Here is a 27,027-nt window from a genome sequence, read left to right as displayed (position 1 = left end):
AACATGGCCCACAATAACATACTGTATCTGAACTGTCAGTTTCGTGCTCCGAAAACCTACCCGGGTTGTGCAAGGACGCGCTGTGATTGGCCAGTAGCCACTTTGAGTAGCAGTCGAGGCAAACACTCTCGCCAGAACATGATTTACTATTCTGTCCCTATCGGGTCGCAACTCGAACGGCCCTGAGTCGGCGAAAGTGAACTTCGCAACACTCGACACGGCAACTCGCTCGCTTTTAGCTCATTCGGTGGTGTCCCACGTGGCTCAAGTTCACTTGAGACGGCGGGCCTCCGCCTCGGTCTAGTCCAGAGACTAGAGTAATATATTTAGGTCTAGTCCGCAGTTGTTGGAGGCGAGAGGCCGAGAGGCGAGAGGCACTTCCGTGTTGGCCACAGAAGCGGGGCGTGGTTATAACCCGGGTGGGATTTCGAATGTCAATTTACAATTTACAATTTACAATTTAGGCATTTAGCAGACGCTCTTAATCCAGAGCGACTTACATTTAAGCAATAACAAAAGCATGGCATACATCACATAATCATATATAAAAAGTAGTTATCATGAATCATGCGTAAACTAAGAACGTAACAGTGGAGTATGTAAACTATACATACTATACTATATAATATATTATACATGTGTACTATAAAGTGCTATGACTACATAAAGTGCAATTCTAGAGCTGTCTACGTAACAAGCTATAAGTCTGTTTAAAATACTATCTAAGTCTACATAATGTGCTATCTAAGGGGCTAGGCTATAGGGCAAGTGCTACGGGCCATGGTGGAGTCTGAAGAGGTGGGTTTTCAGGCTACGGCGGAAGATTGGGAGTGAGGCTGCAGTTCTGACTGTCGTGTCAGAGACCTGTGCGCTCGTCTCTTTCTTTGTTCTGCTCTCACATCTGTTTGTCTCTCTCTCTGGCTCTCACTCTCTCTGCTGACTGGATTCTCCACAACAAGCTGCATGGTTCCTGAGACAAGGAATCCCTCTCATTCCCTTACTAAAAGAACATTCCCCACACTAATGTAAACTTCCATCCAATCAATTCAAACAAAGAAGGGGGGGAGTTGACCCCAAAAGTCCTCCTCTGCGTGTCCTCGTGCAATCCCTGGCATTCGCCCTTCAGCCTGCTGCCAAGAACTGGACCAAAACTGGGCCAGCGTTCACATTGAGCAAATTTCTTTTTTCTTTTCTTTTTCTTCAGCAAAAAATAACACTGGGAAACACCACAGACTCACGCACACACAATTGCACACCAACTCTCCTCTATGAAATCACATTGTTGTTGTTGTTGTTGTTGTTGTTTTGAACAATTCTCAAGGACTACGATACTCCAAGTTCCCACAAGAATATATACCTAGTAGGAGAAAAACTAAATCATTTCTAACGATCTCAACCCTGGAGTCATGATTAGTTGCAAAAATAGCCGCTCTACAATCTCACAGTGGCAGCCCATTGCAGCGTGACATGTTGAACTTGTAGATCAGCAAGTTTTGGTGTGCAACTGCTTGGCAATGAAGTATCAAGTCACACTACACCCTATACAACATTTGAAAACATTCTTGTTATAAATTAACAATAGTACAATATATTATGCCTAAAACAAGGCAGGAAGGAAGAAGAATTTTTCCCAAAAAGTGTACAGGATTTGTTAAAATGTTGTTTTTATGTGGACACGCCCACCATGGACCCTGAGTCTGCAATAAAGGCATTCATTCATTCATATCAGCTTCTGGCTAGGGGAAACATTGGTATAGGGTTTATGTGCTCTTCCAGGTGTCAAGGTGAATGATGCCATAGCCAGCATAACACAGAGACAAGAAGGAAAGAAAGGGTGAGAGAGAGAGGAGAGAGATATTTCAAGGACTTTTGTTTCCCAACACTCTGAAATGTATTAGTTTGATATAAGGCAGCGGGCGACAGCTAAAGATGAATTTTACATGTTAAGTACGCAGAGTCTGTAAACGGTCAGTATATGCTTATAAATCAGGCCTGGGTTTTTGAATGAGTTCCAAAAATCGTATTTTCCACTTACAAATCAAACTCTTAGTACATACGTAAATATCCCCCCCGAAAATTAAATCACCCAATAAATTCTGCACTGTATGTTTGAAAATGCCTAACAGAGTGATGGATCGGACTGTTGTGGTGTCTACTGTCTGTGATAGAATAAACAAGCTTTATTCTATTGCGTTCTATACAGCCTTCTGGTATGTGTCAGAACTGTGTGTGCGTGTGTGTGCGCGTGTGCGCATGCGTGTGGAAACGCGTGTCTGTCGGTGCGGGGGCGTGCACATGTTCATGTGCATGTATGTGCATGAATGTGAAAGATTGTTATGTGCATGTGTTATGTGCATGCGTATCCCATTACTGTGTGTGCCATACAACACTACTGCACTTTACTACTGCGTCTGTGCAGTTGTTTCCCAGGCGGCCTCTCTCTCTACCCATTCAGCTATGGGAGCCGCCTCCGGGGTACAACAGAGTTCACTCACGCAGTTCAAAACATTTACTACTGGCCACAGTACACACCTGCAGCTTCTTTTATCGTTCCCCGTTCACACTGCAGACGACTACAGGGGGCTCAGAGTCAGAGACGGAGCGAGAAAAGTTGCGAAAGCCCCACACACCCCTTCCTCTTCAGCATTTCACGGAATCCGTTTGCAACTCGCGTCATGCTTTTATTTCTCTGTGTGATTTATGCCCGCTTAAGAGGTTTGCCCCTCCCTCCTAGAATCCAATCAGCCATTCACATCAAGCGCAAAATATTTACAAAGCACAGGCTCGAGAGGGGAAGGGGTTGAAGTGAACGAACCCCTGTGCAAAAAACAAAAGAGACAGTACAGTACAGTACATCCACCGAGCGACCGACACATTGAATTATGGACGGATGGGGCTCTAACAAAACAAATATGAAGCTATCAACTCCAAACAATAGCTTAGAGGTCATTCGGCGTGCGCGGAACACTGGGCCGATATATCACGGGGAAGAATCTATACATCAGCAGTTTCCATTTGAGTGGAACAAGCACGCCTCCAGATAATCTCTATGAGCGATGGCATACCACTGTGGGGGTGCGTTTATTTTGTGCCACACTTCAAAGGGGAGGTCCAGCTGGCCCATGCCTCCTTCACATCATATTCACAGACACCTACGGTGGTTCTCTCGTCTGATGACCAATGAGCAGAGTACTGTACTATGTGAGGCTGATAACAGATACACATGCAATCACTCACATATACACTGTGCAAGTGCAGTAACACATGCACCGACGTGTTTGTGTTCGCACACGCACACGCACACGCACACGCACACGCACAACATAGCCAGCACTCATTTACAGTAACACTCCTATTCTTTCTACTTTGTCACCAGTCCCTGTTCTCGATCGCCCCTCACTCTCGAGTGTCAACACTGTCCAGGGCTCCTGTTTTACCCTCCTAAACTATGCAGGAAGTCAACAAAGGGCATGCCCATCCTATCTACTCCATCCTTTTCTATTTTGAAACTATTATGTTGAAGTGGCATCTGTGAGACCAGTGGTTCTCAAAGTAGGGGACCCCCTATAGAGTCCATGAGGGTTCCACGGGGTCCCAAGCAAAATGAGGAACAGTTTAAATAAAAGTCTTGCGGGCACAAAATATTTTCGAATTGAGGTTGACAGCCAAATACATATCAATTTGGAGGTCCCTGACATTAAAATGTTTGATTACCACTGGTTTAGAGTGTCAAATTGGAATTCGAGCAGACTATTGGTTGATCTGATTGCATGCAGGTTTTGCAGGAAAGGCCACTGCATGTGGCTGCAGACGGTCCCATAGGCTTTTTGAAACAAAACACTGCAGAGATTACAGCCAATGGATCGTTCTCTTCTTTCCCTCCGATATAAGTCAGAGCGACAGCGCTGCTTTTCGTAAATGTCATCGAATATGAAACATAATGATTGAAGGAAAATGTGCGAAACCTCAAATGCTTCTGAGTCAAGGGTGACGGGGCCCGATGACTCTAGCGTGCGCCAAAGCCGTCCGTGTGCACCGAGCTTTGCGGTTATGAAAAGCAGAACCAACCCCAGTCTTTGCCAGCGTCACACCACAGTGCAGTACATGGCTGCCACCTCTGTCTGCCACTCAGGCCTCTGGCAACCCCCACCCCCCTCCCCAAGGAAAGGCAAAGAGAGTGCCCATAACTCACACAACACCTGTGGTTCAGCCAAGCCGTGCGAGGTTAAAGCAACAACATTAAACAGAGCAAATCTACAACATTTTGTCAACTTTGTTGGTTTCCTGGTTACTGGTTTATTTTACAGCAAATCAAATTATGCTTTAGAGTTTAGAGCAGACCCCCTCAGACAGACGTATGGTATACAGCTTAACAGCCAAAAATCTTCAATGGACGCAGTGTTCAAAGATGATTTTTCTTTTTCTTTGACACTGCTTGCGGTATAAGCAACAAAAAAGCGGTTGGGCTGAGCGGTGTGTGTGTGTGACAAGTGTGACGAAATGAAATGTGTGAGACCGTGCCTCATAACAGAAAAAGAGAAAGAGAAGAGAGAGAGAAATTGACAGACGGGAGGAGAGGAAAACATATTTTTGTGGGCCGGGAGTGTCTCGCTGTGTCCTTTCCTTGGAGCCGGCTGAGACCAGCTCCGCAGTCTGCCCTCTGCTATTAATTAAACCATCAAACACATTAATAAGGCAAAGCAGACCCTCCAGTCTCGACAGCATCTGATGGGAATTAGGGCGGCGTGTGGCTGGGGAAGACGACCCTGATGCCCTCAGCCTTGAACACCCCACCCCGCTTCCAGATTTTGCTTCTCTCTCTATGTGCGCCTCATCCTAGAGACATAGACTGTACTCTTCTTCTTCTTTACCCCCGCCCCCCTCTTTCCAGAATATGGTACACTTCTCTCACAATTCGCTATTTAAAAAACAACATCACACCCCAGCGTGAAGTGAGCGGTGCCTTTGAGCGGTTGATCTGCTGCACCCACTATCAAGTACATGACGTCATAGTCATTTTTTTTTGCCATTGACTTGAATGGGAATTTTTTGACATAACATACACACCGTCACTTGTTGGAGCGGTTAGCGCCGCTCAAGATTATTATCACCCATTCACCTCCCAGTCAAGGGGATATAGATAGATTGTTATCACAGTTTAACTCTGGCAATAAGCACTGCAACTCCGTGATTTATTACTCAGACGTATGCATTTGTGCACACGTATAAACACACACACACACACACACACACACACACACACACACACACACACACACACACACACACACACACACACACACACACACACACACACACACACACACACACACACACACACACACACACACACACACAGTTCCGTTTTATCGTGCTGTCTCAGTGCTCTCCAACAATCACACAGCCACAACGCGCTGTGTTTCCTCTCTGAACTTGTTGATTACGACACTGGCAGACATTGTGCATTATAAGGCCCCCTCAGACGAGACGGAGCATTAGCTGTGGTCTGCATTTAAAAGGCTAAGCAGACTGCCTTGCCAATAGTCATGACAGCAACGACCATGTCTTCAGATTGAAAGCTGCTCTAATGTATTTATTCGATTGCCTGTAAAGTGGATCCAAGGGAACAAATCACATTTGATTAACATAGGCGTCTGGTGGAAATGCGCCTGAAGGTCGCATCATGACTGCATTGCCGCAACTAGAAAAAAAATGGATCTCATTCCTGTAGTTCGATCTCTCACCAGGAAGAGTGAACCACAATCTCAACCACAGTCATTTCCTTATCATTCTGATGGAAGAGACTCTTAGCGGATATGTGTTGACAGTCCGCACCGTTCTATACAGCACCATGTGTGGAATTCACACTCAGGCCCAGAATTCTCAACAGCATGGTTTTAATATCCTCCTTACAATGTAAATTATAACCGAAGGGGCCGGGGATGCATCACACTGAGGCGTATTGCTCGAAATACATTGCCCTATGTTACAGCACGCCTGCAAGCAAGTGCTCCTCTCTTGTGCCGTGCATGAAATATAAGCGTTTTTAAACCTAGGAGGTCCCGGGGCAGATCAAGGCGCAGATGGAGGGATTACATAGACTCACTGGCCTTTGAAAGCCTCGGGATCCCCCAGGAGGAAGTTACTAATGTTGCTCTGGAGAGGGAAGTTTGGAGCTCTCTGGTGGAGCTGTTGCCCCGTGACCCGACTACGGATAAGTGGTTGAAGATGGATGGATGGATGATATTAGATTCGAGACTCAACATCTAGTTGAATAAATGTTTCCACCATGATTCATTATTTGATGCACGCAGGCCCCTGCATACAGTAAGTACACCACAATGTTTTCCCCGATACGCTGCTTTGAAGTGTAGCTTAGGCAAAGCATGTTGGTGTGATCACCCCTAAGAGTGTCAGGGCTCATGATCACATCAAGTTAATTTGATAATCTGTTTGTCTCCACCAGCAAGAACTATGATTAACTCAATAAGAACTCAAAACCGCTAAACGCTAATTAATTACAGTACCTCTTGGTGGCTGTGTAGATCAACAACACATCACGCAGCGATTTATACAGTACTCATAGTACAAGTACTGCATGTTATGAATGCATGTTGTACATTGTTGAGAGGTAGCAGTTTACTATGAAAACCTGGAAAACCTGTCAGTCAGTCCGTCCCTCACGCCTCAGAATTCATTCCATATGTTGATCTGACCTCATCAAACCCTGAACACTCGAGACACGCTCCATATATGGCCAGTACAGAATTCATTCCATATGTTGATCTGACCTCATCAAACCCTGTACACTCGAGACACGCTCCATATATGGCCAGTACAGAATTCATTCCATATGTTGATCTGACCCCCCCATGCCAAAGCGCCAGCGCTCGCCCAGCAGTCTGCCGTCACCGTCAGTGTGATTAGATGATCCCCAATAGCATTCATTTATGAAAAACAAAACATCCAAGATGAAATATGGTGTACAAGGTTTCTGCCCCACAGAGATGTGATGCTTTTCAGCAGCGATCAAGGATATTTAGTTGAATTCGATTTTATGTCATTTTGAGACCGAGAGTAAGATGACTTTATAGGCCAATTTTGTGCAATAGGTTACCAGAACACACACACACACACACACACACACACTCACACACACACACACACACTCACAAACCCCAACACAGACAGTCTACTGTATGGTCTGTATACTTAGTGTGACGTCGACGCAGCAGCTGTGTGTGCTTTCCTCCTACCTGTGCATTCGTGCTGCAGACCCTTTCCGTAGTGTCCCTTCTCGCAGACGCAGTCGTACTGTCCGGTGTGCGTTCCGCACTTACAGCTGGCCATCAGGTCACAGCAGTCCCTGCCCGCCTCGCACAAGGACGAGCAGCGAGACAAGTCTTCCTGGATGTAGCTGCCCGTAGGGAGGTCTGGAACGCAAGAACACACGTGTATTAACAACAAGCCTACTGGGTCACTGACACTGAGAAAGAGTGAGACTTGAGGAGAGAGAGCTTTTAATGGTGTGGCTAGCAACAAGCCTAATGCCGGTGCAGTGCTGCAGTGTTATCGTTTTGATTTGTTTTAAAGGGGAAAGGGTTATTTTACTAAAACGGGGACCACCAGTGGGCCTTGAGGGGGTTCCAGATGGTCCCCAGCTAAATTATAGAAAGTTGGTAACCAAATGGACCCTTATACTGTAGATTTTAACTCGTAAAATGAATAAATAAAACAAATAAAGTTTTACGCTTTCAAGAGTTAAATTATTGTTAAACACCTGCATTACTTAATTTACAAGAAGTCTACACTTCTACTACTTTAGAGAGAATGTAGAATATGTTTTATTTTGATCAACGTCTGCCTTTTATCTCTCCTATGGTACCAAGTTCAGTACACCATGGAATTGTGTACGACAACAAATCGCTTTGGGTCAGAGAAGCTAAATGTCATGGTGGCCCAATATGCCGAATAAATAATGGGCCTTGATGAAAAGGGTTGAAAACCACTGTACTAAAACAATGGGGTAAGACATCTATAGTGTTCAGGTTATCCATTGGAGAAGAAGGCTCTGGTCAGATCTGACCCCAGGTCAGCAGGAACACATCAGGAGTACAAGAGGACGGGGTCTCAGCCACCCCAAGCCATCTCAGAGTACCTGCAGGTTTGTTTTTTAGGATCCACAGGATAACGCCAGGCTTTTCAGACAGAGTGTGAGACAGAACGGAGGTTGAGCTGATAGATAGCCACAAGGCCTGGCTTTCATTGTAAAAGCCATCCTTCCTCTGTCTGACTGTGACTAATACCCTGACCCATTCACTACTCTACCTACAGTACTGCCTGGGTTTGTGACTGTGTGTGTGTGTGTGTGTGTGTGTGTGTGTGTGTGTGTGTGTGTGTGTGTGTGTGTGTGTGTGTGTGTGTGTGTGTGTGTGTGTGTGTGTGTGGTTTTCAACCTTTTTCATATCAAGGCACATTATTTATTCGGCATTTGAGCCACAGACCACCATGTGATGAGATTTAGCCTCTCAGACCCAAAACTTCAAATATTTTGTTGTCGTTGGATAGGATTGTGTTCACAATTCCATGCTGTATTGATGTTGGTACCATAGGAGAGATAACAGGCAAACATTGATCAAAATAACAATTCTTCTATATTATCTAATTGTGTAGACGTCCTGTAAATTAAATAATGCAGATGTTTAACAATAATTTAACTCTTACAACGCGTACAATGAAATTTGGTTTCAATTAACACTCTCAAGAGTTAAAGATCTATAAGGGTCCATTTGGTTACCAACTCTCCATAATTTAGCTGGGAACCACCTAGAATCCCTACTGGTGGTCCCCGGAGAACTGGTTGAAAGCCACCGGTGTACAGAAATTGTGTGTGTGTGTGTGTGTGTGTGTGTGTGTGTGTGTGTGTGTGTGTGTGTGTGTGTGTGTGTGTGTGTGTGTGTGTGTGCGTGTGCGTGTGCGTGTGCGTGTGCGTGTGCGTGCACTATATTTGCTGGTCGTGTTTTAGGAAGCAATTCAATTGCAATTGATATTTGACAACCATGACAGTCCCATTTCCGCTTGATGAGCGAGCGGGAAGTCCCGCAGAACTGTGGGAAGCGGGCGTTCTATCTTCATGTCTGAATGGGATTGAAGCTGCATGGCTGTTGGCAGGACATGAGAGCACAGACCATGAGAAGATGACTTAAAAAGAAACAATATTGTCCTACGTTAACAGGGTCAAAACCTCCACATATAAGAGAAACATAACTCCAGTGCAAATGATGATGAGGCGAGTAATTACGGGAGTAGGGAGTAGCACGAAAAACCCTGATGCAGACGGTAAAAGATATCTAATAATATACTATCCCTTGTGTTATTAAAACTAGATTGAGCACCTTCAGTATGTCCAGAGTTGGCTAAAATTGTCAGAGGAAAGTGAGCGTGGATGAAAGCAGGCATTTCAAATGGGCTATCATGTATGGACCTGTAATGGGCTCAATGACACCCCTAGAAGGCTCCCAGCTGTATCCTTCACAGGACAGAGTATATCCTCTGCAGTATCATCTCAAATGCACAACCTTACATCGTCTAATATAACTTTGTTTTTGTCGCTTCCTCTGTCACTGTGATTCATTGCAACTCCCACTGTTTTAGTCTAAAGCAGTGGTTTTGAACCAGTTGTCCGGGGACCACCAGTGGGCCTTGAGGGGGTTCAAGGTTAACCTGACTCCGCCAGATGGGGCAGCAGAGAGTACACTGGGTTCCCCCCTCCTGCTCCCATCTGGGAACTCTCAGGCAGACTTGATGCCCGGCCACAAAACGGCCTGGCCAATCAGCTCTTGAGAGCGTAAAATGCTCAGGGTCCATTTGGTTTCATTGTCCGCTCTCAAGAGTTAAATTATTGTTAAACATCTGCATTACTTAATTACAAGTCTACACTTCTACTACTTTAGAGAGAATGTAGAATATTTTTTATTTTGATCAACGTTTGCCTGTTATCTCTCTTAATGGTACCAAGTTCAGTACAGCATGGAATTGTGGACAAAATCATATCCAACGACAACACAAATTTTGTGTTTTAAATGTCATCAAATGGTGGTGCCCTGGCTCAAAATGCCGAATAAATAATGGGCCTTGATATGAAAAGGGTTGAAAACCACTGGTCTAAAGTAGCACAACATGTACACATTAATAAGAACGAATTCAAAGTTTGTATTTCCTCTCACTCACTCACTCACCCTCGTGCAGTGCCCGTCGCGCCAGAGCCTCGAACTCGGCAAAGTTGTGCACGAGGTAACAGTGCTGGTCCTTGGGGTGCGAGGCCATGTCGTGGAGCTCCCGGATGTTCCCCTGCCAGATGCCCAGGGTGAAGATCTCAACGCCGCGCTCCCTCAGAGTGGCGGCTACCGGCCGGGGGTCGCCGCCGTTTGAATAGCCGTCGGTGATGAGGAAGATGACCCGGGTGGCGTTGGCCCGCGAGTGACGCAGGATTTGCTGCAGGAAGAGAGAGAGAGAGACGCTAAATGACGGGAAGTGGATTTTGAGCCAATGGGCTATATGCAAACAGAATAAGTCTTCCTACTTCCAGGCTGCCTCCCTACTTCCTTCACAGGTGTTACCGATGATACAAATTAAGGCTCTAGCTGTTGGTGTGCAGTGGTTCTCAAACTTTTTTTTTTCAATGACCCCATAACTCTGAGTGTACAAATGGAACCAAAGTACACTCTTAGAGTTACACACCAGTACACCAGTCCATTTGGAACCCACTCAAGGACACTTTGAGACACACTGGTGTAGCAGAGTGTTTCCAGTTAGCCAAGCACCCTGACTCTGTTTGACCAGAATAGAACAGAGCCTTCATTAGTATCATCGGTAACACCTGTGAAGGAAGTAGGGAAGTGGCCCAAGACAAGTTCTTTCCAAAATGCTGTGTGTGCATACATGTATAGCCCATTACGATACTGTATACACACTGACATGTGAAGGTTTATCTGGCAAGTCATCTGTGACTTTTGACAGGATAACTTTATGAATATATCTAAGTACACCTAAAACATTTTTTTTAGACTGTTGTCTTTGTTGGTGCTGCCGGCTGTGCATTGGGCCGCCTCAGCACCACATTCTCAGTCACATGATTCACTTCATCCAATCACACACTCATTCCATCTTCATACTGGCTATTTAAACTGGACGTTTGCACTGCTCATCCTGCTTGCTTGCTTGTTGCTGCACACTGATACTGCTGCGCTGCTGTCTGCTTAAACTTTTGCTGCTGACCCCCTCCACCCCAGCTACCATCTACTGTTTAGGTACGGGGGATTCGGAGTCCCTTTGGTTGGGACTGATGCACTTGATCAGAGTACCTAAAAAGCAGATCCAATAAATATATTGCTTTTTATATTCAATATATATATTTCATCCATTCAGGAGTTGTTACTCCTTAGTAACAATAAATACAACAAAGCAATGTACGACATGGAAGATACACGCAAGGGGAAAAACCTCTTAACGCAAACATACGGTACAAACAAAAAACAAGCAAAGTCAAATACATCAATCCCACACATTGTTTCAGTCTACCAGAATACTCTGGGGCTTTATTGACATGACTAAATTGAATAACAACAAAGAGCGTCACACATGACCACTAAGAACAGCCTTCGATTCTAGGGTTCCTCAAAACACTACATCAGCAAGTTAGAAAATAAGGGTAGTACAGGGGTAAAAAAAAACAAAGAATACAGAAAGAAATTGTAGAGAAAACTCTACAATTGTAATTATTTCTCCAACAGGCAATCCAGCTGCTGCCAGTGGTCTGAACCACCGGCGCACGGGGGCTGGCGCTATAGCGGCCCGGCCTGCCATGCTATGGGCCAGACACCGGCTACAGTTCCCAACCTAACTTTAGAACACCACTTACAATCCGCCACATACAATTAGACAGGACGTTAAAGTCAGAGAAACATATCTTTATATGTTCTCTGGGATAAAAAAAGGAAAAAAAGCATTGAATAGAGCCATCTGCTAGCTCTACTATGCAGACCAAGCTAAAATTGTTTGTTCGTAAGAGATATTTGGAGCGAGGGCAAGAGGGTTTGCATGGAAACTCAAAAAACTAATTACGAAGAAAATATGACCAAAGGAGCTTGTGGTTACTAGTAGTAACCACAAGTAAAGGCTAGTAACCACAAGTAAAGGCTGCTTTTCACCATCTCCATCACCATCACACTGCTATAGTAACTTACTAGCAGTGTTGCTAAATCTACTATAAGGATTACACCTGGTTATACGGGTCCCAGATGCAGACCAGAGGCGCCATTTCAGGAAACAATAGGGGGTGTGGCAAAAACAATGATTTGGAAAAATAGCATAAATAATGGATCTACAGCTCACAACAAAAATAGGGAGGATGCAAGGTTGAAAGTGGTTAATTAATGTACAGTTGCAGACAAGAAAACACATCTTTATAGTCTTTATGTGGAAGGACTGAGAATTGCACTCACAATCTGCAAAAAATGCTCAGTGGAGAAAATCACACAAAAGAATGTAATTTCAGTTAAAAATGTACTGTGTTTGTGTGTGTGTTGATACAGGGTTGATATGGCATCTTTTGTTTGTTGTTGGTACACTTTGCTACGTAACATATATCTCCTTTTGTACTTCTGAATCTGACCTGTGTTTGTAACTGTCCTGTGTGTGTGTGATGTTTTTGTATCTGCCAGCCTGGGGTTATGCTGTAGCCACTGAGTGAAATGTTTGTAACTGGTGTTCATTACTTCAGTAAAATGGCACAACTTTGAAACCATATCCTCCTCAGTCCTGCTTACCATTCTGATTGTGAGGACCACCACAAAAATCTGTCTGTCTGAGACTATGAAGCAGATGAGAGCGACGGCTAGGTTATACTCAGTGTTGTGCACATTTTGAGGGACAGGTGCTCAAGAGAAAAAAAGGGCACCTTGTGCGGCAAGTGGGAACTGCCGGCTGCCTTATATTAATAGTGTGTGAGATTTATAGATTCTGGGGCATACATAATATATTAGCAGCTTTTAATCCAGACTTGGTTGATGTCACCATGTGCCACATACTGTACAAAATAAAAAATAAAATGAACAAACTATACAAAAAAATGAACTTTCAAAAGGGTACATTGCTGAACAGAGGGCAAAGGGGCAGGTGCTCTAGCACTACCTCACACCCCTGGTTATACTCAAACAGCAAGATTATGCTCTTCATTGCAGTTAAATGTTTTATTTAGAAAATGCAACATCCTCAGGCCAAGCAGCCGCCTCGTGGTCTGCTATATGGAAGGTGACTAGTCCTCCTGAAAGTCATTGGATAGGTCAGGCTTCAGTGATGTGCTTCAACTGTTTGCCCCAAAGTACCTAAAATGTACCCAAATGTACTTAGTTACTTTGCACCACTGCCAAAAGCACAGTGGGCTACGGCTGCTGCCCCGTGACGGGAGGCAAACAAAGCATGTGCAACGAAGAGCTCTGTGCCTAAAATGAGCAGACTAATGACTGCAGATGGACAGAGCCACGGTGAGAGCAAAATGAGCAGACTAATGACTGCAGATGGACAGAGCCACGGTGAGAGGACAGACTAATGACTCTGCAGATGGACAGAGCCACGCTGAGAGGTGCGGCGAGGAGAAAAGGCGAGGCCATCGACCGTCGTCGAGCCAGGAAGGAGACGGAGAGAAAAGACAAAACACAAGAGGCGAAGGAGAGGGAGAGAAAGTTCTGTTCTTTATTGTCTAATTGGCTACACTTCAAGCGTCTCCGGCGGAGGAGACATAATTACAGAGCCCGCGAATGGAGGGAGGGAGCGAAGGAGAGACAGAGGGAGGGAGAGAGGGAATGAGGGATGGAGAGAGAGAGAGAATAGAAGATTGGGGAGAGCCCGGCGGCTCCTGTGATCCTCAAAGGCTCCATCCAGGCTCCCTGGTGCTCCGGTTCCCAGCCCAGCCCAGCCCACTGTGTGTGTGTGTGTGTGTGTGTGTGTGTGTGCGTGCGTGCATGCTTATGATTCGCGTGCGTATGTGTCTTGTGTCAGTCCATATCATTTCGACTCGAGCTCACACAAATATTTATAAAAGTGGTGTCCTAAAATGTTGATGTCCTCACCACCATGAGTGTGTGTGTGTGTGTGTGTGTGTGTGTGTGTGTGTGTGTGTGTGTGTGTGTGTGTGTGTGTGTGTGTGTGTGCGTGCGTGCGTGCGTGCGTGCGTGCGTGCGTGCGTGCGTGCGTGCGTGCGTGCGTGCGTGCGTGCGTGCGTGCGTGCGTGCATTCAGTGGTATTTGTTAAGGCCCTTTCATTGGGTGACTGCTCAAAAGGGGCTGTGGGGCCACAGCGGTTTCCGTGTGAGCTCATGAGTCAACTGCTGGTGTAAGAAGATGGCGGAGATGACACCACGCAGAGCATACACACACACTGCACGCACGCAGGCCCACTAATAACAGCCTCTCCACAAATACTCGCCACATAGTTTGGGGCTACAGTAAGAACGTAAAAGATAACCACACGCACTAGCGCGTGGGAAGGAGCTGACCTTTTAACAGCAGTGGTTTTCAACCCTTTTCAATACAAGGTCCATTATTTATTCGGCATTTGAGCCACAGACCACCACTTGATGAGATTTAGCCTTGCAGACCCAAAAACTATAGTGTTTTGTTGTCGTTTGAATACAATTTTGTCTGCAATTCCATGCTGTATTGAAGTTGGTACCATTACAACAGCCAAATGATCAAAATAACAATTCTTCCACATTCTCTAATTGTGTAGACTTGTAAATGTAGTAATGCAGATGTTTAATAATAATTTAACTCTTGAGAGTTCTCAAGAGTTAAAGATCTAATAAGAGTCCATTTGGTTACCAACTCCATCATTTAGCTGGGGACCACCTGGAACCCCCTGAAGGACCACTGGTTGAAACCACTGCTTTACAGTAGCGCTTCACACACACACACACACACACACACACACACACACACACACACACACACACACACACACACACACACACACACACACACACACACACACACACACACACACACACACACACACACACACACACACACACACACACACACACACACACACACACACACACACACACACACACACACACACACACACACACACACATTTTGGCAGATGATGAAACATGAACTTATGTCCTTCGCTAATAGGTCAACAATTCTGTCGTGCCTAGCAATGTACATTCCCTTATATACATAGCAGCCATTAAGAATACGTGACAGGGTTTCTGTAACTGGAGTGTGGTCATGGTGCAGAGTGCAGACAATGAGGAGGAACACAACACACACACCGAGCATAGCAAACGAATCGAGTGGGGAAGACTATAGCCTTATTCATGTGGGCGAGCTCTTACTCTGCGAGCATGGGGATTGGGGAATATCCCATCTCTGGGAGAAGCCCCATCTGCGATTAATTTTGTTTTGTTTTATGTTTGTTTATTAGTGTGACTCTATGCTACATCTCATTAGGTGTGAATCCAATACAGTACTACTGAAGTAGACCCCCACATCCATCACTGGGTGTCAGTTGTTTGGCCGAATGGCAACAATACAGAACCCCTGGGCATTTCTCCCACCACTGAACAGCCTGGCCTAACATGCAGTATAGTGGAGCAGCCTGCTTTACTAAGAGGGACAAAGAAATCATTAGTATTGTTTTCCAGTGGAGAGCTTTTGCACAGCGGAGTCTGAATGATCTGCGATCAGAGGCCTCTCTACCCCACCAAGAGAACATTACTGGCGGAAACACTACTCCAGTGAATTGAAATTCCAGACTAGGCTTTCCTAAATCACCAAAAATGCATTTTATACCCAGATAGCCTGCTAGATCGACCAGTTGTTTCACAGATATGGAGTTCGGAGAGCCAAGAGTCCAAGACACATGCACAATGCACAAAACAAGGCTTTGAACCCTTTTTTGGCTATGAGTTATAAGACGTCAGGGGATACGTTATATGTACTGTACAAGAGAGACAGACAGTCGAGACAGAGGGGCTGTGCCAGAAAATTAACCATGAGCCAAAACTTGAACGTAGTAATCTACAGTACATGATGTGCATTTTTTGTATACATTCGAGTACAGTTGCAAATGTCAGTGTGTGACCCCCCACCACCCCACACACAACCTCATACACAACACATCCCATGCATTTCCTCAACTATGCAACTTGGCAACCCCTGCAATGTAGACACGGGTTCCAGAGACAAGATAAGAAGCGGCTGTGACAGGATGGTGAAAGTGTTGTCTGTGTCTGAGCCCAGATATCGGTCAAAGCTGCTAAGATAGCACTGAGACCACATGGACCCACAGGGATTAGCAAGAAAAGCGAAACAATCTCCGCACTCGGCTGGCAAGGGACATGAGTGCGAGACAAGCACTCAAACAGTATGTGCACTTTCAGACATAAATGAATAATTAATCCAATCAACAGGAATGTACTTGCACGCTTTATCAAACCAACTCACTTCTGATCACCCACTGGGCTTAATAATTTGATCCATATGTGGTAGAGAAAATCACTTTGCCCCGACAGATGCAGGCATGATTCAAACTTCAAACGCGAGTACCTCGCTTCATTGGGCAAAGTGTGCCAAGGAGCATTTCCATACCTTGAGGGCTCTCATCTGAGGTGCCAAGGTACCCCAGCTGTTAATCAAAGGCCTCTATGCGCCTGCCAGTGATCCTGAATACTAAATTAGAACCCCACTGCTTCTCCAACAGCTCACGGCTTTGATTCAAGTCCGAGCCCACCTGGCAAAGTGTGTGTGGTATAGGAGTGAGTCGGAGACAGCATCGATGAACCAATACTTGAATAAAACCAGTCTGGTTTAATGAAAAGGGATAAGATGTCTGCTTTGGGACATGGATATAAGTACAACTGTAAATGTTGCAAAAATGATAATAATTGTTATAGAACCATAATGTTTGGGTCATTACAGCTTTACACTTCCTTCAGTTATTGGAGCAGACGTTTACCTCGTTCATTTGATTTACACGTTTTTGTATCTTGTATCTTTGTATCTTTACATGTCGACATTCAGTCTTTAAGTGGGAGGATGTCATGTTCAGCACCCCTACAGGGCCTTGCTGGTGCCATCTTGTTCATTCACCAACTACTGTTTAGTAAAGACAAATGCTGCTAGGGTCACTGAGAGGGAGTATAGAGGAACCAATCGGTGAATGAGAAAGACAAGGAAGTCTTCCCAATCATACTCTTGCGTGTTTTGTTTTCCTTTTTTTTCTCTTTTTTTTCTTGGCTTCCTGCAAATCTATCCCAAAAGGAAAAGTCTTATTTGCAGGCATTCCACGGCGGATAAAAATGCAAGTGGACTGCATCCGCTCGGAAAGCTCTCTCCCCCATGGTCGGAAGTGTGAGCGCTTGTTTTGACATGCTATCTGTTCCTTGGCTCGAGTGGTAAGAATAACAACAACAACTCTGCAGGACCCAACGGAACAGAACTCTCCCTCTCTCTCCCTCACACGCACGCACGCACGCACGCACGCACGCACGCACGCACGCACGCACGCACGCAAGCACGCACGCAAGCACGCACGCACGCACGCACACGAAAATGATCTGGGGGACACTAGACTCAACTTTACCACCATTGAGCAATCATCAACACTGCATGTTTTGTTATATTTTAGAGACACTGTACCTGTAGGCCTACTAGGGTTAGGGTTAAGGTTAGAATTCAGACCACACTGTTTATATTGTCTATGTCATCTTTGACTTTTTCATGCGCCTTATATTTGGGTGGTCTCCTTAGAGGCTCCCCAAGGTATTTAGCCTCAAATTCAACTGTAGCTGCAGATCCCATTCAAAAGGCAAACCAATCTGGAAAGCCCAGACTGCGTAATATTGAAAGGTTTTGCCCTGCGAACATAGCGGAGCACATGCACAGAAATGCATGGCCGTGAAAGAGGACGCGGTCTATTAGAGGATCTTATTAGGGTCTCTCTACTCTCACAAACCACTGGGCCAATCACATGTCTTGTGCACACTGTCACTAGGCTAACGTAGAACCCCACACATTCTATCATTCTTTGGAAATATTTAATTATTCACTTATAATGGACTTGGATTGTCCACATTTGGGCAGATGACATCATGAGCTATAGACTCTTTCGGAGCCAAACCGTCTATAAGTGGCCGATGGCTCCCAAATATGGATTCATACATTATAGACATTATAGATAAACGTGAAGCCATGCCGTTACTGGACCCAGTTGTTGGTCGCAAAAAAAGAAATCGTGCATTTCCTGTCATTTGGTCACGCCTAGTTAACTATGATATGAAATTGTGCATTTCCCGTCAGTTCCCATATATGGTCATGCCTTGTGACATCACGTGATGTCGTCAATATTAAGCCCATATATGGAGATCCCTGATGTCATCAATATTGGCCAGCAACTCTACATCTCACCTCAAACCCTTAGATCTCCATATATGGAGCTGACCTGTTCTGACATTCCATATGTTGATCCTTCCCCATCCATCCTTCCTCTTCGATGTCTCCCTTTTGACTGATACCTGTCCAATGTCCATTTAAACTCTAGACGGGCCTGTCCCAAAGTTATTAGTGCAGCCGCGCCCGTCAGGCGGCGAAAACTCGAGTTCTCAACAGGCCCGAAAATGTGTTCAAAATCAAAACCATGGACTGTGACGTAGTTTCCGACAAAAGAGCGTGCAAAGGCCGCGGCTAATACAGAAGCTATGACATTTTGGCAAATCTTTCCGTTGTCCTGTAGATAAAGTGTGACAATGAACAGCCAATGGAGGAACCTCAGATAGCCTACTGCACATGCACCTCTAAGCCTTAAGGCACTTTGAATTAAAGGGTCCTCCAAAACATACTTTCCACAGCTGAAATTCTTTTCTAAACCATCAGTAAAGTCACAAAAACATGTTTTCTACTCCCAAAACGACCCGCTTGTTTTCCCTGTCGCAGTAGTCGTACTCGCTCGTTCCATCTCGTGTTAATGTCAGACGTGGCCAATAAAGCCACGTCCATCTCACTAAATGGACCGTTGTCACTGTGACACTCTGCAGGACAAACAAACCCTCTGTGAGTCTATGGACTGGGCTCTGTCTGCAATCCCCCGTCTGTCAGCCACAACGCTGCTGGAGCTGAACTGGAACCGTAATGCATTACGTCTCATCACAGCAAGAGATACAAGAGAGTATGTTAAGAGTCTCCAGACTCTACAACTCTGCCTCAGGTGAATTAAACAACTACTGTGTGTGGGGTTATTATGATGCGTTATGAGCTGCAGTGGCCCAGGTGGTAGAGTGTCTCATTTCCATCCCCAGCTACTCCTGGCTGCGTGTCAAAGTGTCCGTGCGAAAAACACTGAACCCCTCCCTAACTGTTCCTCCTGGTGAGTTTGCGGCAGGCCGGGAATCAAACCGGGGACTCGATGTGAGCCATTAGAGCTCTAACAACGTGGGTCACCCCCAAACAACTCTTTTTAATCTGCCAGGCGATCAGATTGGGCTATTGAGGTGATAACATTTTACAAATGTGCCCAAAATAACGACTCCAGGGTTAATGTGGTTAACTTCACATATCCAGTAAATTGTGATATCATAGCCTACCGGTATACATATCAACTATATCATGTCTAAATTTCCCAAAAGCATGTATTCTAGTCGCACCAGAAGCAGGGATAAAACCCGCTCGGGAATACAGTATGACACCATTGTATCTCTCCCATTAAGCCTGTCATACCCTGTATGCTGTCAAATGTGGCAGAATAGCCACAACCATATTTTATATGGCAATCCTTCATGATGTTAAATAAAATAACATAATATGTACTAAGCACACTGTAAGCACACTGTAAATAGTACACACTGTAACTATACTGCATGACGCGTATGCAACTTTGTTTGCACTATACTCAAAAGACATTCCACGATATTCATAGATGAATGTTTCCACTGGTTTCATTTCTAATGTGGAATCAAACAGCCCAGCCCAACTCAGTTCAGTAGAGCCCAGTTCAGTTCAATTTGGCTGAGCAAGAAGTGTAATTACACCATAAAGTTTTGGAGAAGAGAGAGCGGACAGCTACTTAATTGCCAGACACAGTGGGCTGAAGGGCTTTCTGTGTAAGCTCTCTGGCTCCTGTCACAACACCATTCATCAAAACGCAACCAATAGAGACGACAGAGACAAGAGAACACCAGAGAGACTGAGAGAGGGCGAAAGAGAGGAAGGGTGAAACGCTCATTCTACAATGGAGCACCAGGGAAGAAGGCTATCTTGGCTGGCAAATGAGAAAGTCCTCCACTGATTTCCCCCTGGCCTCAGTGTTAGTGCCGGCGAAACACTTGGAGCCGTTACCCGAAGCTCCAATCTATATGTGCCACTCACTGTAATTGGACAAGGAAGGCTGGCTTGATTGGGAGGGGAGGGTGAATAATGAGCACAGAAGACGGGCACGATGCCAACAGACCACACCAGCTTGGCACTTTACCTACATGAGGCCAGATGAGGCCACATTGCCACAATACTGTCTGTCCAAAGGACATCTAGTTATTATTGTTGAACTATTACTTTGTCCCGTCCTTATTCCCTCTACACAAAATCTCTTAACCGAAAATAGAAGAAAGTATTTATTTAAAGACCTTTAAACCTCGGACAAAGCCAACTCGGCAAATCATGACAATAAACAACGTTTTGGGGGGCCGAACAAATAATTAGAAAGAAGAAAACAAGAATTGATTACATCAATTAATTGCCAGCTACTGCTTTATATCCCATGGCTGAGAGGTCGGCTAGAGGCAAAAAGTGTGTCGTTGCCTAGAGACGAGGCAGCCAATCAGGACGATAGGTTGTCAGTACAGCCAATGAGAAACATAGGTCTCAACTATACAGCAAGTGGGCGTGAAAGCACCGCAGAGAGAACCTTGACCAGCTGTGCTTACACAGCAGCTGGTAATAAAAAGGGTACAACACTTTTAAAATAAAATTCTAATTATTTGTTCGGCCCAAAACTTTGTGTTTATTGTCATGATTTGTCAGGAGCTGAGTTGTCTTTGTCTGAGGCTTAAAGGTCTTTAAATAAATACTTTCTGAAACGTCTATGGGAAAAATGAATGGGAAATTATCTTCCGGTGCCCTCGTTGTTCTGAAAGGGGGTGTGACTGCGTCACATACTATAGAGTCAATAGGGTTCAAGTGGTTAGGTCCCAGGAAGTTGTCTAAGAATGGACCTGATAGTGTATAGGGTGGCAGTGGCCCTGGAGGAAGCCCTGGTTTTGTGTCAGAGTGAAAGTGTACTTGCGCAAGAAACTGAACCCCAAACCGCTCCGACCCAACAAGCAGGTTGGTATCTTGCACGGCTGCCTCAGCCGGTGTGTGAATGTCTGTGAATTAATCAATTTAGCAAACATTTGGCTAAATGTGCCAATACGCAAGCTCACAATGAACTAGCTGCAACGTGGCGCATTGTGAGATTGTGGATCGGCTTGTGGATTGACAAAGACATTTGGTATAGGCCTATCTCACAGCCCGCTTTCCACGCCCACTCCCGGTAAATAGTGGTGTCTTTAACATGAGCATTTACACGTTTTTTTCTCTGGAGAATCTAAGTACATTTTATAATGTAAAAATGTGACAGACCAATATTATTATGAAGCAAACAAGATGGTAAATCAGGTCGAACAGATAGAACAAACCTTACCTTGAGAAAACAAAAGTTGTAGACTTCTTAAATTACCTCTGTTAACATGTAGCGTCTATGGAGTGACGTCACGCTATCACCACTAACCCCGAAAGGGGGCGTATTTAGGGGGGCGGGGAAATTCTGTGAGATAGGCTTATTGACAGAAAAGTTAGCGGACCTAGTACGGAGCCCTAGGGGACAGTATGGGTTTATGTGGTTAAAAGACGGCGGTCAGGCTGCGTGATTTTCTGAACATTCACGAGGGGTCAATAACTCGCTAGCGTTCCCATAGCGCACAAACAATACCATCCACAACCATTATCACTCGAAGGGACGCAATCACAAACAAAGACAGCAATGTGGTCAAGCAACTTGAAGCAAACCACTGTCGTTATTGGCTCCAGAATCAGATTGAGGGTGTTAATTGGCTTGGAGCCAGAGAGTTGTTCTGGCTAGCGAAGCTATAGCTCTCAGTGGATCAATGACACTATGATTTATAGCATCCGGCCATGAATCGAGACCACAGTACAGAGCTAGACAAAGTACTTTCTTTTGTTATGCTGATTGTGGTTGTTCTCTCTCTCTCGCTTGCATATACTGTACTGTAGCTTCTGTAGTGTAGGTCATTCATTATATCCATACTTCTCTCTCTCTCACTTCGTTTTCTTGAGAACTTTATTTCTCTTGGCGTCAGTTGCAATCTCCTATCCCCGCACGGAATTGAAGAGGAATCAGCAGTTACGGTACAGATAAATGAATGATCAACGCATTGCTTCCTGTGATTTCTTTCTGGTTTCAGTTGTCGATGTGATGAAAGATTTTATTGGTCGTAAGATAACATCAGAAAGGAGATCTGGAGCCTTCACTCGGCAACTAGACGGACCGTGTGAGTCGGACAGAGTTTTGGATGTAGCCTGGAAATATTCCATCTACAGCAGTGTGAAAAGTATTGGCCTGCCGTTGTATGGACTTGGCCTTCAAGCCTGTGGGCTGCAGTTGCACTAGACCTCATCATAAATCAATACAAACCTGGAACACAGACACGTTTCCCTAACGTTACTGATCCATGCGTGTGTCCCGTCTCCAAATAAAAATGAAGTGAAATAACAATACAAAAATGTTGCCCGGTAACAGCAGCATTTCATGTTTTGTTACCTTGGATCCAAATTGATTATAATTGTGCGTTTTTGTTTTCCCTCAAAAAACGTTGAGTGCTTGGGTATCATTCCCCAAGGGAGCTGTCCCATTGCCAACACACAAAAACCTGTTGTGATTACTGTGAAAAGAGTGTGTATTGTACTCTATATATGGGTGCTACTTGGAACAGTCTGTTTGGGGCTGAAAGCACAACTAATTGCCCCCGAGACTGACATATTGCACAATCAGACCTGGAGGATGCTGAGGAGAGACCCTCCTACAGCAACAAAAACACAGAAACAAACGGACCATGTCCCGTACGCAACTATGCACACGTTGTGGTTTTGCATGGACACAGCCATATAAATATACAGTATATATATATATATATATATATATATATATATATATATATATATATATATAGAGAGAGAGAGAGAGAGAGAGAGAGAGAGAGAGAGAGAGAGAGAGAGAGAGAGAGACAGACAGACAGACAGACAGACAGACAGACAGACAGACAGACAGACCACACGCCACCTCCTGTATATTTCCTGCTCACACACAGAGGTTCACAGACACGCATGCACAAATACACACAGATGTGCGCACACATCTAGGGGGGGGGGGGGGGGAGACAAGCCAATGGAATCTGGCATTCTGAAAGCCCAACCTCAACATAGCAAGTGGTTTACTAATAGAGCTACATGCCTTTCTTCATAAAAAACATGTTATTCAAGCTTGCCACCACTGGCTCTTTGAAATAGTTTTGGTTTCTTCAGGTGCCAAATGTAAAACACTTTTGGTAAACCCTCATCTGACGGCGCCAAAATAAACCCCGCTCTTTTAATCTTTGTTTTATTTATGCCTCTAAATGTTGCGCTGATCCGACACTGTTACAGTGTGTCGACACAGCAGCATAATGTTTAGTAAGTCATTAATGGCAGACCTCAGGCTGCTCAAAGCACAACGTTTACATACTGTACTGTAGCGCTACATGAAAGCTACACAATCTTCTACTCTACATGCAAAACACATCATTTACCTGAAGTTTTCAAGCCGTCAACCAGAAAGAAAAACGACCACACCCTCCTATAATCTTTTACTGTAATTAAACACTGTCTTTTTTAACGTGGACTAAAACCTCTTAACCACATGAATGTGGTTAAGTTTTCTGGGTATGTCAGAACAGCTGATCATTCGGCAGAAATAGGTGAATATCTGATGAAAATAGCAGATGTACAAGCTCAGAATGTGCCGCAATGTGATGTGTTGTAAGCTTGTAGATTGGTATAGAGGGATAAAAGTTAGGGGGCAAAATATAGACCCCTGGTCAAGTGAAGAATAGAGCTTAAGTGGTTTTAGCATATTTCTGAAACGGATTGCACTGCTCTATGCACACAGTAAAGTACATCACCTTCTATCAACACAAAATGTGTTTATTGAACATGTACCCAGAGTGTATGCACATACCCTTAACACTCACTCATATCACTGTGATAGAGAGTGCAGAAACCCCTCCAAAGACCAATAATGCTGCTGACAGATGGTTCCTTTCCTCAGTGGACACCTCCCTGACCTTTGACACTGCATCAGTCTTAACAAAATCCCCCCCCCCCCCCCCCCAACACCCAGGAGTGTAAGTGCCCTCCAAACCTCATCTCATTTATCTCACATGCACGCACGTACGCACGCACGCACGCGCGCACGCGCACAATCACGTTGTCCCTCTGTCTGCACACATAAGGCTGTTGTCAGCAGCACCTCTGAAGTGGAAGTTGCTGTGGTGTTTTAAGTAAGACCGAGTCTGTGTGTGAGAGCTAGTCTCTGTGGATTTCTTTTTGAGTCTATGAGTGTGTGTGTGTGGAGGGGGGGGGGGGGGGATTTGAACCTTTATTTAACCAGGAGAGCCTCTTTAAGATTCAAAATCCTGGTCCTGGTTTGTGTCTGAGTTGGTGTGATTAATGTCAATTAATATCAATGTTGAAATCCACAATTACTGTACATGTATATTATATTGGTTGGAAGTTGAGCTGCTGGAGACTCTCCCCATCTTTCTCTCTGAATCTGCCAAAAAAGCAATTAAAACCTTAAAACGCATCTCAGGGGATCAGTGAACCATATAATAAGAGAAACAAACGTGCAAAGGTCCTATGGTGCTGACAACGGGCCAACTGAAATGACATTGGTGCCTCGGTGCCTGACGAGGGGGAGTTTTCAAAGTTCTGTGTTGCCGCTTGTGTTTCATTGGCCCCGGGAAGTTAAAGATCGCCCACCCGGTCTCCTACGCTGCTGAGCTCATTTAGACTGCCCAGTTCTTAGAGAGGCAAAAGGAAAAAAAAGGATTGTGGAGAGGATAATTGCAACTTTGGAGTTTAAAGTAGCAAGTGAATAATTGCTTTTGGGCCCAGTTTGAAGGCTAAGCAGAGTGCAGTAATTTCCCCTTCGGTAAAAAGTATAATGTTTTTGGGGGTGCTTTTTTTAACGTTTCTTTAAAGTATACTACGTATCGGGCACGTGGAACGACTGAGACGAGAATAACCATCCCAAATGGCTTGAAGACAGACAGAAATATTGATGAAATGACACACGGATCACTTTCTATCCCTTGTTCTTCTCCCTTCACACACACACACACACACACACACACACACACACACACACACACACACACACACACACACACACACACACACACACACACACACACACACACACACACACACACACACACACACACACACACACACACACCTCATCAAGCTTCCATTTATAGGGGGACACAACACCAAAAGACGTCAGAGATTGGTAATGATAAGCATCTGTGGCCGACCGGAGCACCACAGTTGATACCACAGATAAGCGTTTGGCTGAGCGGACTGGACCCGCCGCCTGGCTGTGGTTTCTGGGTGTGTTTTTCAATGTCCCGGCCGAGACACAAATAACACTGTTGTTTCCACTCACTCCACTCGCAAACGCATGCCTTCTTCCAACACGCAGTCACGTACGCATGCAAGGACACACGTGCACACACTCAGCGTACCAGTGTTATTTTTGAGAGCAAATTTTGATTTTAGTTTTAGTCATAGTCTCTTTAGTTTTAATCACATTGTTAGTCTAGTTTTAGTCGACTAAATATCATAAGATTTTAGTCGACTAAATCTACAGTTGATTTAGTCGACTAAAATGTATTTTGGCGGGCCTTGATGCTGTCGTTGCTGAAAATAGCCGATCTACAACCTCACAACGCATCGCACTGTAGATCAGCTATTTTCATCATGCAAATAACTTGTGTCTTTTACTTAGTTTGTTGATGAAATTGTCAATATATTTACCCACACCATCAGGTACAAACATGTACACGCTGCCACACACACTCACTCGCTCACTCACACTCGCTGTTTCCATCGGCCTGTCTGTATTTTCATTTTCTTATTCTCTGTAAATGGAGCCATTGGTTATGGCAGGAGGAGAGCGGAGCTTTTCCCCGACCACAGTGGCTCTTAGCCAGGGGCCAAACGGGACGGCATCGACAGCTCCCAAGTTAACACACATATACCGTGTAGTATTATACCGACAGCCTCAGTGTTCATGTACAAAAATAGACATTTTCTTGATTCTCTGCGGTAAATAACACAACGAGTTACCCTGGGCGTCTGACATGGGAGACATACTGTATATCAAAGCGAAAAGACAGATAAATGAATACCAAGGAAACAAAACCAAAAGACAAAAGCAGACATTCAGGATGAGACGGAGACAAACTGGCAGTGTCTCAGGTATGCAGTAAAGAAGAGACAGTGGAATGCAATGGAATGCCAGAGCAGACTCTTTAGAAAGAGTGAGTCAGATTCGGGGGAGACGAGTAGATGTGTAGAATACAGTTATTACCAAGCCCAGCCAATTGCACACCACTAAGGCACGCCCAATAAGTTATTGGCAATAACTAAATTGAGCCTTTTCAGCGAAGTCTAGACTGGCAATAATGGGACACAGAGCGGAGCGCATGGCATCACATGGAAGCCATGTCATATTTTTATGGACTTTTAAGGACTTTGCTTTCTTTGTCTGTCAACAGTATCCGTATATATCCTCCTCACCCATTTAACGGCGCCAACAGCTTGCTCACAACCCATCCGACACGGGAAAGTCAGAACAAAAGGATGTGATGGC

At 44.8% G+C, this 27,027-nt stretch overlaps 1 protein-coding gene across 2 annotated transcripts in view; it reads right to left on the bottom strand.

The window, feature by feature from the left end:
• The window catches only part of svep1 (sushi, von Willebrand factor type A, EGF and pentraxin domain containing 1), a 128,711-nt gene that overhangs the window by 87,453 nt on the left and 14,231 nt on the right, over positions 1 to 27,027 (bottom strand). For both annotated transcript variants that reach the window (XM_079491747.1, XM_079491748.1), the window contains exons 2-3: positions 10,239 to 10,494; positions 7,257 to 7,433 (exon numbers count right to left, since the gene is read on the bottom strand). In XM_079491747.1, the coding sequence (XP_079347873.1) occupies positions 7,257 to 7,433; positions 10,239 to 10,494 (433 nt within the window). The remainder of the gene's footprint in view (positions 1 to 7,256; positions 7,434 to 10,238; positions 10,495 to 27,027) is intronic.

This window comes from Electrona antarctica (genome assembly GCF_951216825.1).
Source record: "Electrona antarctica genome assembly, chromosome: 21".
In the NCBI taxonomy this organism is placed as follows: Eukaryota; Metazoa; Chordata; class Actinopteri; order Myctophiformes; family Myctophidae; genus Electrona; species Electrona antarctica.
Note: the sequence above shows the minus strand (reverse complement) of the source record. Positions and strands in the feature narration are given on the sequence as shown.